This window comes from Narcine bancroftii, chromosome 5, assembly GCF_036971445.1.
Source record: "Narcine bancroftii isolate sNarBan1 chromosome 5, sNarBan1.hap1, whole genome shotgun sequence".
Classification (NCBI taxonomy): Eukaryota; Metazoa; Chordata; class Chondrichthyes; order Torpediniformes; family Narcinidae; genus Narcine; species Narcine bancroftii.
Window position 1 is genome coordinate 167,189,566 of NC_091473.1, and position 19,095 is coordinate 167,208,660.

A 19,095-nucleotide genomic window follows, 5' to 3' on the forward strand; every position below is an offset into this window, starting at 1 on the left:
AAACTGATGAGTATTCTCTAAAACTGATTGAAGGAAATGGCAAATGCATTGTCTATTTTTCTCTTTGAAAGCAGCTAAATTAATAGGCCAGTCTTGAAGGGACAATAAAAAAAACACAAGTAGGATGTGCATCCTTTTTTAAATGTCTCACTTACAAACCAAAAAAATGTCTTTTGATGCAATTTGCATCACATCATTTTTAAGCAAACTAATAAAAACCTTCTGTTATCTGGAAAGTGACTTAAAAGACTTTGCCTTGTGCTCACACCAAGTTGTTTTTTTTAACGGCCAGATCTTGTGTCAAGATCAACTGAATCTCCAGCAGATACACTTGATAATAGTCCAATCATCCATTTGTGCTCGAGTGCAGCCTTGCACTCATATGTTACTAGCTGTGGAACGCATGCTATGCCAGTGCAGTACTCTTGAAGCCCACCTATACAACTTCCCACAAACCATTTGGTTTAGAAAATTAATGGCAAGTTAAACAAAGATTAAATATAGATCTTTCTTTGATTTAATAGAGAGAGTGTATACATTTTGAAATTAATTTAGATTTTTTTTGAACAGGTTCACAAACCTTCAATTATGGAGTTAGGACCTGGGGTCTGAGCCAGGCTTCCAGTAGATTTGAGGCAGTGCAGTCAGAAATAGTGTGAGTCAGATGGCCTGCAGAATCAAGGCCATGTTTCCTTTTTCAAATTATCTTAATCTTTCTCTTTCTTTCCAAGACTGATATTAATTAGTAGTGTAGTGGAGATGTTTTTGGGAGATGAATTGGGAAAAGTAGGGTAGGTGACATATATGGACACACTTTAAAGTAGATCTTATTCGAAATACTGGAGATTTCATATCCACAGTTCTTTGCAGAAACTGTGCAGAATGCCTATGGATTTCACAAGTGGGTGCTAATTGAATTGACATCATGAATGAATGGACTATTGTCTTTGAAGCCACAGAAAGCAGACAGGCTGTCTACTGATACATTTTTTTCTCTGCAAGGCTTTTGACAAGATTGCTCAGAGGTCGTTGAGGGGTTTTGCAGGTGAGAGAGAGAAGGGCACATGCTTCCTGGCAGTCAGAGTCTGAGAGTCTCAGAGAGAGAGACAGAAAGGAGTCTTTGACTGTGTGTGACACAGAAAGCTGAAACAAGCCAGGAGAAACTTGTTGGAACTGAAACAAAAGCTCCAGCGTGCAAGATGGCTATACGGCTAGCTGTCTAGTGTTTCTCTGGGAATAAGTGGAACAAAAAGAAACTCTGTGTTAGCCTGAAAGAAAGAGGTTATCATCTGGAGAACCCTGACTGGCCAAGTTTCATCAGCAAGACATTGAGGTGATTAATGGTGGTACCTCAGTTGTGGATGTCCTGGAACAACAAATCTCTCTCTGTAAACCGACAAGAATCTTCCTGAGCAGTAACCATTTACCTTTTGAGCACCAAAACCTGGTGAACTGCATACATGTTAAATTCTGTGCACAGTATAAGAGTTGCCTGCAACCAGTGAACTTGGAAGAATGAGAAGTGAGATTGGACTGTGAACCAAACAACTTCCTTAAATTTACACACACATTATATACACATGCGCTTAGAATTAGAAGGGGGGTTAAGTTAAGTAAGTTAAAAATAGAGATAAGTTAAAGTTTGATTCTGTTTTCATGTTTAAAGATCATTAAAAACAACTTTTGTTTAAGTAACCATTTGTTGTGGTGAATATCTATTGCTGCTGGGTTTTGGGGTCGAAATAGTAGAAATTTGATTTGCACATTCAGCCAAATATTTAATAAAGTTGCTTCAAATGAAGCACATCAAGGTTCATTATTCTTACCCTAACCATTAATCTTTGTTTTAGTTTAAGATTATTTGCCACAAAATACACTGAGAAGGGTCCTTCTGCGAGCAGATTAACAGGCTATTGCTGCCATTCTAGCTATGGTTAGTGTAGTGTTCAGCAAAATGTTATTACAGTGCTAGCAACCTGGGTTTGAATCCCTCACTCTCTTTAAGCAGATTATGTGTTCTCCCCGTGTCTGTGTGAGTTTCCTCTGGATGCTCTGGTTTCCTCCCATATTCCAAAGATGGTTGGGACTAGTAGGTTAATTGGTCACAAGCAATGTTTCCTCTCATTTTTAGTAGTCAGTGTGTGCAAAAATCTTAGGTTGTGCTAATTTTTTTTTCCTGTGACTAAAGTACGTGTTCACTGAATGCTTGTGCAAATGTAAACATGAAATTGTTTCAAGGGATGTGCAAATGTGGTATTTGAAAAACTGACTGGTTAACAGAAACATTTAGCTAAGAGATTATTTTCAATAAATATAATTATTAATTACTATATTATTTTAGGTAACGCGCACAGCTTAGAGAGAGCAGTGATCACAAGGGTATATTTGGGTGGTGCAGGCTTGTGGACCAGAAGGGCCTGTAACCATTCTGTGCCTCTAAATTTAAATAAATTAATTCATACAGGTGTGTAAAGAGCAGTTACAGGGTGTAGGATTGCAATTAACATCAAGCAAGGGCAACTCAATACATTATTATGGGGTTCAATCAGAAGCTTGATGGCTGCAGGGGAGAAATTGTCTTTTAGCCTGTTAGTGTGTGCTTTCATACTTCTAAGCCTCATCCCCAGAGGGAGAAGAGAGTGTGTCTGGAGTGTGATGGACCCTTCAACATGTTGGCTGAGATGGAGGGAGACGTACGTAGATGGAGTCTATAGAACGGAAGAAAATTTGCATAATTTTCTGAGCCGCATTCACTACCTTCTGTAGCTTCCGATCTAAAACAGAGCAGCTCCCATGCTACGTGGGGACACATCCAGCAAGTCTCCTCTCGACTGTACTCCTGAATAAGTTGTTGAGGGCCAGGGAGACATGCTGACTTAGTCTTCTAAGAAAGTAGAGGTGGTGTTGTGTTTTCTCAACTGTTGTGTCAAAATATGTGTCCTGCATCAGGTCATTGGGGATATTTATTCCTAAGAACTTGAAGGTATCTATTCTTTTCACTTCAACGCCATTAATATGGATGGTAGTTTTAGATCTTCCCCTTCTTCTGAAGTCAGTGATCATTTCCTTTGTCTTATTGATGTTAGGATAGAGGTTATCATGACTTCCAACCATTTTCTGCTTTCCATCTTCTCATTATTTAATACCTGACTTACTATTGTGTGGTCAGTAAATTTGAAGATGGAATTGGAAATGTATTTATCTGCAGAATCGTGGGTGTAGAGGGAGTATAGCAAGGGGCGGAGTGCACATCCTTGATGTGCAGGTGTTTAGCTTGATTCCGTACTATTTCCTTCCATGCACCGATTTAGTAGGGATTTGGTAAAGTCATCAGTTATACCGAGTTCTAGGTATTTGCATTGCTGAATGCTACACAACTTTTCTTGGTGGCAGAATTGTGGTGTGGAGTCTTGTACTATTGGGATAAAATATAAAAGCATAAGCGTGGATTCTCAGAGACCTGCTGGCCTTGAATCATGTAAAATGAGTGTCAGTACAGAAATGGCATCAATTTGATAAAAGGCTAGACCTGAAGATTACAGAATATTTAAACCACTGTGTTATTATCATTAACACAAGCTTCTTAAATTCAGGAATTTTTTTCCAAAATAAAATAGACTTTATTCACAATGAATTATTTGCCAAAAAGAAAACCGTTCAAAGACTTTTCACACCCATAATGTCAAACATATCTAAATGTTCCCATCAATGTACATTGTTACATTTAATTTAATTTTTAAAATTTAAACATACAGCGCAGCAACAGGCCATTTCGGCCCACGAGTCTGTGCCGCCCAATTTACACCCAATTAACCTCCACCCCTGATACGCTTTGAACAGTGGGAGGAAACCGGAGCCCCTGGAGAAAACCCATGCAGACACGGGGAGAACGTAAAATCTCCTTACAGACAGTGCGGGATTCGAACTCCCGGTTTGTTCCCGATTGCTGGCCACCTCTCTCTGAATACCTCATTACCATCCCTCCTTTACCCTGAGAATTGCTAAAATATGGAGTTTGCCACCCCCAAAGAGTGGTTGAGGGGATTGGCTTTAGTGCAACTGCTACTGACAGGAAGGGGAAAGCCACAGCAGGAGGAAGTGATGAAATTAAGAATGGAGGGAGAAGATTCTGGAACACGACACTCGAATGACTGCTTCTTGCAATCTATTCATAAACTTACACTCTAAAAGGATTTGTTATCTGTACTTGCATTCAAAATAATCGAATGATTTACCTCTGTTGCACCACAACTGTGAATTTCTGGCATTTAGAAAAATATTGATTTTATATGGAGAATGCAGTTGTTTGTGCCATTTCCTCTTTACTGGTGTTGCGGTGCTAAAAAAAAATCTCTGCTTTAGGTTTAGGAATTAATTTGATGATTCTAATTATTACCGCCAGTGGGCTGATAACGCCTCAAACCGTGCATCTTGGCGCCTCACAGTTTGGCGGGCAGCAACCTCCTTTGAAGAAGACCGCAGAGCCCACCTCACTGACAAAAGGCAAAGGAGGAAAAACCCAACCCCAACCAACCAATTTTTCCCTGCAACCGCTGCAATCGTGTCTGCCTGTCCCGCATCGGACTTGTCAGCCACAAACGAGCCTGCAGCTGACGTGGACTTTTTACCCCCTCCATAAATCTTCGTCCGCGAAGCCAAGCCAAAGAAAAAAAATTATTAAATTGCACAATTTTTAAATAATGTCCTAATTGAATGTTTCAGTGGCTGAGTTCATCAGACAAATTGAAGTTTTCAACTTGGGACATCATTTTTAAAAAAACCATGAGATATTGATGATTGAGTGGGTTAGAGCAGTTCTTGAACCTGCTGTACCATAGGGCAGCACGGTTAGTCTAGCAGTTAGCACCATGTTCTTACAGCCCCAGAGATCGGGTTTTGGATCAAGGACTGCCTGCGCAGAGTTTGTACATTCTCCCCGTGTCTGTGTGGGTTTCCTCTGGGTGCTCTGGTTCCCTCCCACTGTTCAATTGGGTGACACAGGCTCATGGGCCAAAAGAACCTTTTACTGTGCTGTACGTATGTTTAAATTAAAATTCTGCAGAGTTATTGATAATATGAAATTTGGCTTCGACTTCACTTCCCTCCCCAGTTCTCACAACCCTGATTTCTGTTTCTTGGGGGGGGGGCTGAATTTTTATTGGATCAACATGAAGATTTTGATGAATTGTGTCAGTATCCTATCTGCCTCCTTGTACAACAAATAATTTAGTGTCACTCTTCTGCCCAGTTATTGAAGATTGCCTCCTGCTCTGAGGATGTGTTGAGCTGAATTTTGCCTGTGTTTTCCACTGTAATATCAGAATGTATGTTTATTCCACTGAAGTTCCTCAATAGCTTTCTAACATTGAATAGGCATTTCCCAGGAGTAATGCAGCACAGAAGATAATGGAAGGAAATTCAAGCACAATGGGATTAGTGTAGTTCTAAACCTCTCCCCACAACAAAATAGTCCACCCCCTATACATAATCCAGGATGTTGTGAGTAGAATAGATGCAGCAAAAGGATTTCTGGCAAGTCTTTAAACGGCAAATTTCAGACCTGAAATAAAAATATAGAATATACGGCTCCTAGAACGCTTCCACCAGCGTTGTCTCCGCTCCATCCTCAACATCCATTGGAGCGACTTCATCTCCAACATCGAAGTATTCGAGATGGCAGAGGCCAACAGCATCGAATCCACGCTGCTGAAGATCCAACTGCGCTGGGTGGGTCACGTCTCTAGAATGGAGGACCATCGCCTTCCCAAGATCGTGTTATATGACGAGTTCTGCACTGGCCACCGTGACAGAGGTGCACCAAAGAAGAGGGACAAGGACTGCCTAAAGAAAGCTCTTGGCACCTGCCACATTGACCACCGCCAGTGGGCTGATATCGCCTCAAACCGTGCATCTTGGCGCCTCACAGTTCGGCGGGCAGCAACCTCCTTTGAAGAAGACCGCAGAGCCCACCTCACTGACAAAAGGCAAAGGAGGAAAAACCCAACACCCAACCCCAACCAACCAATTTTCCCTTGCAACCGCTGCAACCGTGTCTGCCTGTCCCGCATCGGACTTGTCAGGCACAAACGAGCCTGCAGCTGACGTGGACATTACCTCTCCATAAATCTTCGTCCGCAAAGCCAAGCCAAAGAAGATGTGGAAGGGCAGAGAGCATTTTAGAAGGAACAGGGATAGTTCTGATTTCTTTCACATTGAAGCAGTTCTTTGGTTTTGGCAATTATAATTGCCATCTGAGCACCTCATTTTATCGGCGGCTGTCTTGATTGAAGAGTTATTTCTAAGTAGAATTTTATTTACTTGAATCAAGGCAATGTTTTCTTGTGTGGTGCAATTACAATCCATGTGCTGTTTAGGAACAATATATTCTCTGTTCATCTCCCAGGATAGAGGGGATTACAAAAACATGGCAAAGGTTTCCCGACGTCGGCAGCCAGAATTGTGCAAGGAAATCCAGGATTCAAAGATTATATCTTAGTGTCATACTGCAAAAATTCCTGGTGCCGAAATGTAGAAAAACTAAAATAGATAATTATTTTTGTTTCATTTTCTCTCGAGGCCTTTATAAATTATATAAATATCAGAGAGGATTTTAAAGACACAGAAGAATGTTTGACTGGAAGCCATGAATTACCAATTTGTGTAATGAAATCACTTCACAAGCTGCTTGATGTAGGAAAGTGCTGCTCCATGTGAATTATTGGTTTTGTATGACCTCAAACAGAAGGATAAGGATAGGGTAGGAGGTCATGTGATAAACTATTCAGACCAGCAACAGTCAGAGTGCAACTTTTTTAAGCATCTATTTCCACTGATGACCTTGAATAAAAATATAATATGATTCATTTTCCCATATATTAAATATAGGATTTACACCATTATATGTGAATCTAAATATAATGACAATAGGAATACATGCATACATGTTTGAAAAAATAGCAATATTTTAGAACCATTATTTATGCTTAAAACATCTTTTTCATCTTATGCTTGTTGAAAAGCTTTGTCCTGATGCAATTTATTTGCACCCAAGGCATGGCAATTTAAGCAGTCTTTCATTCTTTCACGACAAAAAATCCCCATTTTGTAAGCAGATTCAAATTCATTATTTTTTAATGATTTGTTTTTAATTAATGCTTCATTCAAAACTATAGCAAGATACAAACTTGAATTCAAAAACTGATACGAGTCTGTACTATGCCACTTTTTTTTTAATGACTGTATAAAAACACCACTAAATTTTGGAAGGATCATTTGAAAGAAACTTCCAATCTCAAATTAATACTAAATTGCTTAATTTGTTTTGTGGGCAAATGTGGACCCAATACGTGACCTTCCCCAGAGGCCATTGATTTGCCATTGATCCAGGACTCAGTCCCTTAAATGAGAATTGATGTACTGACTGTGTGAAGTTGCAATATCAATACTGTTTTAAATATCTTGTAAAATAAATTTGTTCATTTGTTTCAAGAATATTTATCTCTTTCATAGGGCTCCAATCACTCTCCCTCTTCCAACCAGAATTAAGGGTAAAGGGCTTTCAACATTAACAAGTTGTTTCATAGCCTTCTCTATTTCACCAAAGCAAAAGATGCAGCATGTTCAAAGAAAGATGTTCAATATATTCTCTACAGCAATAGATTTACACAATTAAAGTGCACCTGGCAGACCACAGAAATTGCATTACTGACTTCTGCAGTCTATCAGCACTGAGTCTGTATAGATATAGATAACCATAGATGTGATAGGCTCCTGTCTCACTTCCTGTTGTTCCGGCTGCCTTGGGAGGACTGCAGCTAAAGAAAAAGTGGGGGGCAATTTGACTTCTTGGTGGGATCCAAGCTTAACCTCAAACAATTTTCAGACTCCTTCGCTTCTGAAAACACTCACAAGTTCCTCATGGTGTGGTGTTGCTTCTTTATGTATCAGGTAAGAAGAACAAAGTGGTTTTCATGATATTTCCTATTGGATAGCCGGAGATGCAATTGGTTCATAAGTTAATTCTGCAGGTGGAATAATAAAATGTAAATTGCAATTTTAACCCCAGAACAACTATTTTGCAAAACATTTATATTTTACATCCATCATGTAAAAACGACGGGCTTGCTAACTTACCCTGGATCTTCAGGCTTTGATTAGTGAAAGTATTGTTAATCATCCTGCAAAAAATTTCTGAAGTTGCCATACTAATTAATGTTAGAAATACATTATAAGGCTCCAGCACTCTGCTGTTTACACCCTCTCGTTTGGATGTTCTCGAAGTTGAGTAAGGCCACTGTGTAAAATTATGTCTTTAACAGGTTTACAAGCAACCTATTCTGGGAAAGAACATAACAAATGGAGGAAATGGTGACAATAAACTCTAAAATAAGTTAGAACACTCATCAGGGATAAGGCATAGAGTCGCTGTTTATATTGGGTTGGCTGAAAACAGGAACTCTAAAATCTTTTGCATATTGCAGTGCCTTCTGTGGTTTAATTCTGAGGATTAAGATTACTCAGGTTTCTGTCTAGTGTGTATATTGCAGTTTAACATTTTTCATAAACCCTGCGTCTCTGGGATTTTTTTGTAAATGTAGTATTCTCGTATTGTTTTACAGAATATGTCCTGTTAACGGTTTTCTTTCTCAGCTGCAAAACAATATGAGAATACTGATGACAGTAGTGATCGGAGAAATGAAGATATGAATATTATTGAATATCTGAGATGTCTCCTTTTTCAGAAAATGTGGCTTTCCCTCCACTGCCATTCACTCAGCCTTTACCCACACCTCTTCTATTTCCCGCACATCCACCCTGGTCCTTACCCTCCTCCCACCTCCCAGACACAACAAGCACTGGGATCCCCTCATCCTTGCCTACCAGCCTCCGCATCCAGTGCATTATTCTCCACAAGTTCCACCACTTACAATGGGATTGCATCACCAGGCACATCTTCCCCTCCCCTCTCTGCTTTCCACGGGGACCGCAGTATTCAGGGCCCCAAACCGTCCTTCCGTGAAGCAGCACATCGCATGTGAATCTGCAGGGGTCATCTACTGCATCTGGTACATCCAATGTGGCTTCCTCTACATTGGGGAGACTGGAAAATCGATTCATTGAGCAGCTTTGCCCCATCTGCTGCAACAGCAAGGACCTCCCTGTGGCCAACCACTCTAATTCCAGATATATTGCCACACTGACATGTCTGTCCATAGCCAAATCAAAACTACCTGCAAATTGAAGGAATAACTCGTTGGTTATTGTTTCAGCAGTATCCAACCAGACGGCATCAGTATTGTCTTCCCCCCTCTTTCCCTCCCTTCCTCCAGCTCCCTATCAGCTTCCCTTTCCTTAAGAGTTATCTTTCTGACCTCTTTTCTATCACTTCTCAGTTTCTCTCTCTTCTGCCCTCCCACCTGTATCTGTCTAATACCTCTCACCTGTTGGGCTGTGTTTCTCCCCTCCCCTTCCTTCTCTCCACCCACCCCCACCTTTATATGCAGGCAACCTCCTGGTTTGGGGCACTCCTACTCAGACCCAACATGTCAGCTGTCTTTTATTTTCTGTGTACACTGTGGTTGAGTTTCTCCAGCGCTTTTGTGTTCTTCACTCCAGAACATTGTTTAAGATTGGCTTAACAGCAGCTGAAGTTGAGGTCAATGTTAGGGTGTTAGTCGTTCTCAAATGCTTTACATTTGCTGCAACCACAGAGATGAGAATAGAACTTACTGAAGGACAATCCCTTCTGCCCTGTTGTGCTTTGTGTTTATATTCAAGCTGAATGTGTGGTAGGCTTGTTGTTTTTATCCCAGTACGAGAACTGGAGACCTAGTAGCATCTGAGCATTTAATCTGCAATAATAGTCTGACCATGGGAAAATGCTGTACTTTGAATACAAAGATCAGAAAGTTAAAAGCCACCACTCTAGGATACAATTGTCTCATTCTTTTATCACTATTCCTGCAAAAATTACAGGTTGTGAGTTTTATGTATTATGCTCTCCTCGTGGCAACCAATCCTTTAAGTGGATCTGTTGCAGAATCAAAAAGCCACTGAACATGTGGTTAAGGCAAGCTTAATGCTAAAATCAATATAATGATCATTAATTTGTGCACCTTAGTTTTATTTCTGATGTGTTTGGATTTTGCTAGAGCTTTGTGTATCTATTGATTTAGTGTTTTGGCATTAAACTGAGTTAGATTTTTTTTAAATGCACTGATTAATGCTCTTAAACCTTCTGGATGCAGAATTGAGAACTGCTGCAAATGGGAGTACATCTTCGTGTCCTTTGACAAGTGATCCATGTCGTCTTCTCATTATATTGATTTCAGCATCCAGCCACCGCTAACTGCATGTTCAGTGGCTTTTTGACTCAGCCAAAGATTCACATTCAGGACTGGCTAGCACTAGGTGAAGTTAGCTTGCATCTCTTCAAGGAGAAGAGCATTGATGCTAGTCTCGGCTCGGCCAGGCATTTTGGAACTTCGGCTGACCTAGAACGCAGTTGAAGCGCCAATAGAAAGGCCCACCTGTGCAGGGAATGAAGAAAAGGAGAAGGCCAACTGGGGAATAACTCTGTGTGTTCAAATTTGGAACAGTGGCACAGCCGGTCAAGGGACTGCCAGTACTGTGCATGCGGAGTTTGCATGTTCCTCCATGACTATATGGGTTTCCTCTGGATGCTCCCAAGACATGCAGTTTGGTAGGTTAAACTGTGTGAGTGGTGGAATTGGGGGAGAATTGATGGGAGTGAAAATAGGAATGATTAGCGGATTAGTGTGAGTGGCGCTTGAGGGTTAACGTGCTCTCGGTGGGCAAAGGGCCCACCTCTCAATGACTCTATGACATGCTAATTTATGGCAAAACCTCAAGGAAGTGATCTCCTAATGTGCATGGCACTAACTTGGGACATGCAGGAAGTTGTGAAGGCATCAAGACTGCACACGTGCAACTCTACTTTTTAAAGAATCTGAGAAGATTTGACATGCCATGGACTACTCTTGCAAACTGCCACAGTATACTGGCCTGATTTTGACCCCACCAGTCTGTCTCTCATTGACCCGGTGAGCGGTGGGGGGGAGGGGAGGGGTTGGTGGCCTACCTGGCGGGCGGTCATATACCTCCTCCATCCCTCTGATGTAGCAGCCGAAAGCTCAGCTTTTATTGCATGGAGAGTCACTAGTGTGCGTCAAGCTGGACGCTAGTGATGCTTGACGCACGCTAGTGACACGAGTGGGGGAGGGTCTGACAGCTTGCAATGGCCGCGAACGTATGGGGGCACAGCACCTTGCAAGGGTGGGGGAGCCATGCCGCACAAGCACGTGGGTACAGTACCTTGCAAGGAGGGGCCATGCCCGTGAATCCCCCCCTTGGCATCAACCTTGGGAGAGGGTCAATAACCTCAAATTTGTGGATGTCAACATCTCTGAGAATCTATCCTGGAACCTCCATGCCAGTGCAGTCATGAAGAAGATATGCCAATGGCTATACTTTGGGAGGACTTTGGAGTTCAATGAGATTTTGTCTGCCACCAAAGACTCTCAAAAATTTCTACAGGTGTACCATGGAGACCATACTGACCAGACTGAGCTGCCAACACTCAAGACAGGAAAAGGCTACAGAGGGTTGTGAACACATCCAGCACCATTATGGGCATTAGTCCACTGCATGGAGGCATCTACAAGAGGTGGTGTCTTAAGAAAGCAGCCTCTATCCTCGAGGACACCCACTACCCAGGTCACGCCCTCTTCACTCTGCTATCATCAGGAAAGAGGTACAGGAGCCTGAGGACTAGCACTCAGCGGCACAAGGACAGTTTCTTCCCCTCTGCCATCAGATTTCTGAACTAACAATGAACCTCACTTTGTCTTTTTCTTTTTATTGCACTGCTTTATTTATTTTGAAATGTGGTTTATCGAAATGTCTGCACTTGGATGCTACTGTAAAACAATAAATTTTGTGATATGTTTGTAACAATAAATTCTGATTCTAAATGGTTTCTCTAGTAGGTGAGTGGTAGGAGAATCAGTGGAGTTAATGGGCATTGGAGAAAAAATAGGATATGGGGATGGAAGAAGGATGAGATTGAAGGCATTGTACCAATCTGACAAAGAGATGGTAGGTCAAATAGCCTCATTCTATATTGTCTGAAAATGATTAATTGAAGATAGCCATAATTGTCACTTTTCTGAGGTCCCCTGTGTACCTTCCTCCTCCCAGATGGTTCGTTCGTGGCTGAATGTCTTCAGCACTGAGTTATAGAAGTTTAACAGGAAATCCATCTGCTCCCCTGAAGACCATGATGCTACTGCCTAACAAAACGGCTCTGGGAGCTTGTTCACCTTGGTGGCACTGTTTGCATAGTGGTGAGTGCACCAGTGCCCCAGGTCCGAATTCGGCACTGTCTTAAGGAGTTTGTACATTCTCCCCGTGTCTGCATGGGCTTCCTCCAGGTGCTCAGGTTTATTCCCACCTTCCAATCTGTACGGGGGGGGGGGGCTGCAGGCTATTTGGGTGTAATTGGGCGGCACAGGTTGAAATGGTTGGAGTTGGCTTCTACCATGTTGTAAATAAAAAAAATTACCCACCTAAAAAAAGTGTTACAGCTCCTCCAGAGAAAAGAAGAGAGGGAGTGTGAACATTTGCAGGGAATTGCCATTATAAGGGATATAAACGTGTATGATTGGAAAATTAAAACTGTTTCATTAAACAGTGTCCCCTAATTCTAGATTTTTCCACAGGTGGAAGCATCCTCTCTGCAATCGCCCTTTCATGCCTAGTCAGAATGTTGTATGTTTCGATCAAGTCACCTTTTATTATTTTCAACAGAAGCCAATGCAAACGTAATCCACCTAACCTTCTATCGTAAGGCAACCTGTTCATTCAAGAGTAAAGCGTGAAAGTCTGCAGACACTGTGATTGAAGTTAAAACACAATGCTGGAGAAATTCAGCAGGTCAAATAGTGTCCTTTATAGCGCAAAGATAAAAATGCATAACCAATGTTTCGGGCTTCAGCTCTTCGTCACTGTATGAACAAAATGGTGGTGGGGGACGGGGTGTGGAGGTTGGGGAAGGGGAAAGGAACCTGTTTATTCAAGATTCGTTTCTCAACAGTTTTTTAAAATCCTTATAGGAATAAGGACTCCAAAGCAATACAAGATATTCCAGATACGGTGCTACTAAAGACCCTTGTAAATGAAGCATTACCTCCCTTGTTTTGGGTTTAATTTGCCTTGCTTTTGACAATAACATTCTGTAAGTTTTCCTTGCTACTTGCATTGCCGACATGCTTGGGTTTTATGCATTATGTATACAGATCGCCATTGTTAATTAAACAGCGAAGACACTGTTTACATCTCTTCAATCTGAGGCGCCTGCAAGCTCACACCAAGACACAAGAGAAACTTGTCCGTGAACTACTCTTTGCAGACGATGCCGCTTTAGTGGCCCATTCAGAGCCAGCTCTTCAGCGCTTGACGTCCTGTTTTGCGGAAACTGCCAAAATGTTTGGCCTGGAAGTCAGCCTGAAGAAAACTGAGGTCCTCCATCAGCCAGCTCCCCACCATGACTACCAGCCCCCCCACATCTCCATCGGGCACACAAAACTCAAAACGGTCAAGCAGTTTACCTATCTCGGCTGCACCATTTCATCAGATGCAAGGATCGACAATGAGATAGACAACAGACTCGCCAAGGCAAATAGCGCCTTTGGAAGACTACACAAAAGAGTCTGGAAAAACAACCAACTGAAAAACCTCACAAAGATAAGCGTATACAGAGCCGTTGTCATACCCACACTCCTGTTCGGCTCCGAATCATGGGTCCTCTACCGGCATCACCTACGGCTCCTAGAATGCTTTCACCAGCGTTGTCTCCGCTCCATCCTCAACATTCATTGGAGCTCTTTCATCCCTAACGTCGAAGTACTCGAGATGGCAGAGGTCGACAGCATCGAGTCCACGCTGCTGAAGATCCAGCTGCGCTGGGTGGGTCACGTCTCCAGAATGGAGGACCATCGCCTTCCCAAGATCGTGTTATATGGCGAGCTCTCCACTGGCCACCGTGACAGAGGTGCACCAAAGAAAAGGTACAAGGACTGCCTAAAGAAATCTCTTGGTGCCTGCCACATTGACCACTGCCAGTGGGCTGATATCGCCTCAAACCGTGCATCTTGGCGCCTCACAGTTTGGCGGGCAGCAACCTCCTTTGAAGAAGACCGCAGAGCCCACCTCACTGACAAAAGGCAAAGGAGGAAAAACCCAACCCCAACCAACCAATTTTCCCCTGCAACCGCTGCAACCGTGTCTGCCTGTCCCGCATCGGACTTGTCAGCCACAAACGAGCCTGCAGCTGACGTGGACATTTACCCCCTCCATAAATCTTCGTCCGCGAAGCCAAGCCAAGCCACTTCTTTGAACTCTGTCAATGCTCACCATTTAAATAAGGCTTCTTTCACAATTTTCCTGCCAAAAGGTGCAATTTCTCATTTGAATTAGGGCCTGCTCTCCACTTGCCACATCCTTGCCCACTCACTCAACTTGTCTACGTACCCTATTAACTTCCTTAGCTTCCCTTCTATCGTTATTCCATTAGCAAATTTAGCAACTATATCTTGGGTGCCTTCATCCAAACTATTTGTAGAAAATGTCCAATGTGTGATGAGGGGCTGTTCTGCAAGCTTGCATAACAATTTGGGAGAGCAGAGGCAGAGGGGTGTGAAGGGGAATGGGTTAGAGAAGTAAAGGAACAGAAAGCATAGGGCTGTCCCTGAGGACTTGAATGCATGTTTTCTGCAAAGTAGAATTGTCAGCACAGTTTTTGGAAGTGATTGAATTATTTTATCTGTACCAAATTAAAGTGAAAAATTATGTTTTACATGCTTTTGTCTATGTCCTCATTCTCTCATGGCTTCTATTCATTCGATGGTCAGATAACCTTGTTTACGGATTGTCTCCCAGTTTTACCCTTTCACGCTGTCGTGTACAAGTGGGTTAACCAGGCAATTGACCTGGTGTGAAAAGGTTGGAGTGGGCAGGGATGACCGGGCTCCGAGACCTGGTGCGGGGGAGGGGGGAGGGGGGGGTCCCAGCCGAGTTTACCCGCCAATCCCCTACTGGTGGTGTGAAAGCACAAATGACTTACCAGGTAAGCTTCATGATGTCAGTGCCTGCGTGCGGTAGGTGTCCACGAATATGCGGTCCTGTTCTTCCAGTATTTGCAACATTACAGTGATAACTATGTTTACCCTAGTTGCCTGCTTTGTAATTGAGGTACAGAGTTACAGGGCCAGCATCCGTACATCCATCTCGTTCGCCATTACGACTGTGCGATTCGACTTCTGGTGAGCGTGTAACACGTCACTCGCGATGTCATCGCTGGGGGCAGGACTCCATCATCTTAAAATGCCCAGTCGCTGATTTACCAGGTAAGTAAGGCTGTGGTGTGAAAGGCCCAGGAGGTGCACCCTTCCCGGGAATGTTACCCGGGTCCAAGGAGGGTTGTCTAGATTTGGCGGTGTGAAAAGGCCTAGTGGCACCCCTCTCTTACCACCCCCACAGCTTAATGGGCTTCTTGTCTCTCCTTCCTAGTTCTGATGAAGAGCCTTCCTCCTGAAACATTTATTCTGTTTCTCTTTCCACTGATGTGACCCGACCTGCGGCATATTTCCAGCATCTCTGTTTTTATTATGTCGAATAAGGAAGATGGCAGTGCTGCCACTGGAGCAGACCCATGGGGAGCGAGGGAGCAGAGATGCAGTGCTCTTGTGGGGTCCAGCCTCCCAGTCGACTGCTGTCAGCTCTGAGTGGGCTTGGAACGTCCTGATGAGGAAGCCGATGGTGGTTTTAGTTGAAATCCCTCGACCCAAGGTGGCGACGCCATTAATCGGCAGCAGCCACGAGGGGTTACAGACTCTGGGAAGGCGGAGGACTGGAGCAGGTCACCAGAGGATGGGAAGATCACGCACCGTCTGAGAGGGAGAAGCAGAGGAGACGACCCGCGGGGGTGATGACCACGGTGGTGGAGCAGTGAGGGGCTCTGCAGCTGGCAACTGGAGGCGAGGAACCCATGGAAGCTGTAGGCAGCTGGTGACGCTGTCAGGAAACCTGCGCCGGGCTGAGGACTGCTGGAGACCAGGCATCGTAACCGGGATGCGAGGAGGTGCCGTGGGTACTGAAGGTTCGGATCTGGAGCTCAGGTCGCCAATGGTTGGGATTGGACCCTGTGTTGCTGCAGGGGCTGCAGAAGCGCCGGAGGCGAATCTGCGGACACTCGGTGACTCTGGGGGAACTCTCTTTTGCTTCTCTCTCTCTCCGACTGTAAGAGTCGCTTAGTCAATTCCTGCCGGGGGTGAATCTGTCTGTCCTGCAGCAGACAAAAAGAAATTTCATGTAATACAACACTGTTTTATTACTATGATAATAAATTGAATGATTTTTCTTTCTGAGGCAAATGTATAGTGCTAATTATTTTCCATCTTTCCCATGTACAATATTATTGCCAAACCTTTTGCTTAATTTAAGTTGTGTTTCAGTGGTTTTGGTTTCAGTCATTTCCTTCATTTGACTACCGTCACCTCCATCCTGTTTTTTTCATTTTTTTTTCCACGTTCATTCTGACTGTGACTGTACTAACCATTTTCTATCACAACAAAGCTGCACTGAAACTGGAAGTTCAGCAACAATTGTTTTCATGCACAAGTCAAAGTAGTTTATCACAGCAACAGGACCTTTGGTCCAGAGGGCCTGCACCGATGATTTTTATACTAATCCTAACATAATCCATTTAATTCTGCCAACGCTCCCATAAACCTGACCCTTCTCCTTCCTCCAGATTCTACTGCTTATCTGCACGTTCAGTAAACCCAACAAATCTGGAATCTGGAAGGAAACATGCCTGCCGTGGAAACTCATCTGATTCCAGAGAGAGCGTGCAAACTACACAGAAGCAGTGCTGGAGGTCAGGCCAGGATCAAACCCAGGTTGCAGGAGCTGTGAGGAAGCAGCTCTACTAGTCGTGGCAGGGTGCCGTCCACAGTTCTGAATGTCCCATGCCAGGCTAGAATTTATTTTCCAAAAATAATCTTTATTCACAGTAAAAGAACCCCTTTCCAAGTCCTTTCACTTCCTTAGTGTCAAATCCATATATTTCCATCACTGTACATTGTTACATTCATTCCTTATTTAGCACCTTTAACACCACTGTGTAATCTTGAAATTACTCTTGTAAATCGGAGTTGTCCTCTGATCTTAAACCTTCAATGCCTGGAAATGGAAGGGCTCTAGACTGTGGTCCTTCCCCACAGCACAGTCGCGTTGGCTGTACCACGCCTCAGTGCATCCCTCAGCACGTACTTCTGCAGACCGAATATGCCCGTAAGTGAGCACTCTCCTTCACCGTCATCCCTGTGTGCTGGAAGACCAATAAATTTCAGGTAGACCCAAAGAGCATCTTTCACCAAGTTGATGTAGAGCAGCCAACCTTAGGATGCTGTATCTTTATGGGGCCCCCTTCCAGTGAAGCAGTCAAGTTTAGTTGGTTTCTTCCATACTTCTTTCCTACCAACTACATAAAAACAGTTGAGAAGGGCTGGTGTAGAATTTATTGCTCATCACTACATGGTCTGAGACTGCAGTGGTGTGCCACCTCCCTGAACCTCTTTGTTCATGCGATACTCTTCAGAGTTCTGGTGAGTTGGCAATTCCAGCAGTGATGGAAAGATGATGTGTCCAAATTACAATGAAGTATTACTGGATGGGAAACCAAGAGTTGATGCTTGCACGTGCCGGCTGCACTGGTACTTCTAGGCAATAGCGGACATGAGATTGTGATGTGTAGATGAAGGAATCTTTATAAATTGCTTCGTGTATTTTGAAACATTTTGATGGAATACCAAATAATGTTAAGTTTCTTGAGTGTTAGAGTTTCGTTCATCCAAATATGTGGAAATTATTCCATTGTACTTGCAGATTATGGAAAATGTTAGTGAGTCATAAAATTTTCCAGCCTCTAACAATGCCCACGCGCACATATGGTGAATACCCCAACCAAAAGCCATGGGTGAACCAAAAGATTTGCAACCTGCTGAGGGCAATGTCAATGGGGTTCAAGTCCGCTGATCCAGATCTCCATAGGAAATCCAGGTACGACCTATGGAAGGCTAACTTAACAACAAGGAGGAAATTCCAAGGAAAGCTAGAAACAAGAATCAGATACGCGCCAGCTACGACGGGGCTTGCAGGCCAGTACATCTTACAAGGCGTGTCCAAGCAGCATAAATGGTTGTGATGCTTCCTGATGAACGTCTTTTATGCTTGCTTTGAAAACGAGAACTCAATAGTACCAATGAAAATCTCTGCAGAAGCTGACCACCCTGTGATGTCTGTCTCTGAGGCCAACATCAGAACATCCTTCAAGAGGGTGAACCCTCACAAGGCGTCAGGTCTTGATGATGAAACTGGCAGGGTACTGAAAATCTGTGCCAACCAACTAGCTGGAGTGTTCCCACCCGCTTCAAAATGGCATCAGGAGCATCAGGCATAGCGGTGCCCATCAAGAGTGAGTTGCCTCAATGACTATCACCCTGTAGCACTCAAATCTACTGTAATGAAATGGTTGGAGAGGTTAGTCATAGCCAGAATGAACTTGCACCTGAGTAAAGGTCTGGACCCACTGCAGTTCACCTACCACCACAATAGCTCCACAGCAGATGCAATCTCACTGGGTCTCTGCTCAGCTCTAGATGACCTGGACAACAGCAACACATACATCAGGCTACATTTCATCAACTACAGCTCAACACTGTCATACCCTCAGTATTGGTCAACAAGCTTCAAAACCTGGGCCTTTGTACCTCCCCACCAAATCATTCAGGGTTTTCCTCTGCCAGAAGCCCTGGTTGAACAATGAAATCCAGAACCCGCTGAGAGCTACATCACAGGCATTTAAGTCCAGAGATACAGAATGCACACAAGGAACAGGTATGACCTACGGAAAGCCAACTCCTGGGTGAAGCGGAAATTCCAGACGAGAATGAAAACAATAAAGGATTCCCCACAGCTGTAGTATGGCTAAATGACATAACCTGCTACAAAATC

At 43.5% G+C, this 19,095-nt stretch overlaps 1 protein-coding gene across 4 annotated transcripts in view; it reads left to right on the forward strand.

Moving 5' to 3' along the window:
• Nucleotides 1-19,095, forward strand: part of arhgef3 (Rho guanine nucleotide exchange factor (GEF) 3) — a 298,141-nt gene that overhangs the window by 125,344 nt on the left and 153,702 nt on the right. The window contains exon 1 of one of the 4 annotated variants that reach the window (XM_069939643.1): nucleotides 7,903-7,947. The exons of the other annotated variants lie outside the window; for them this stretch is intronic. Within the exon in view, the coding sequence (XP_069795744.1) occupies nucleotides 7,918-7,947 (30 nt within the window). The 5' untranslated portion in view covers nucleotides 7,903-7,917. Of the gene's footprint in view, nucleotides 1-7,902; nucleotides 7,948-19,095 lie in introns of those variants that run through there. 4 annotated transcript variants of the gene reach the window in all.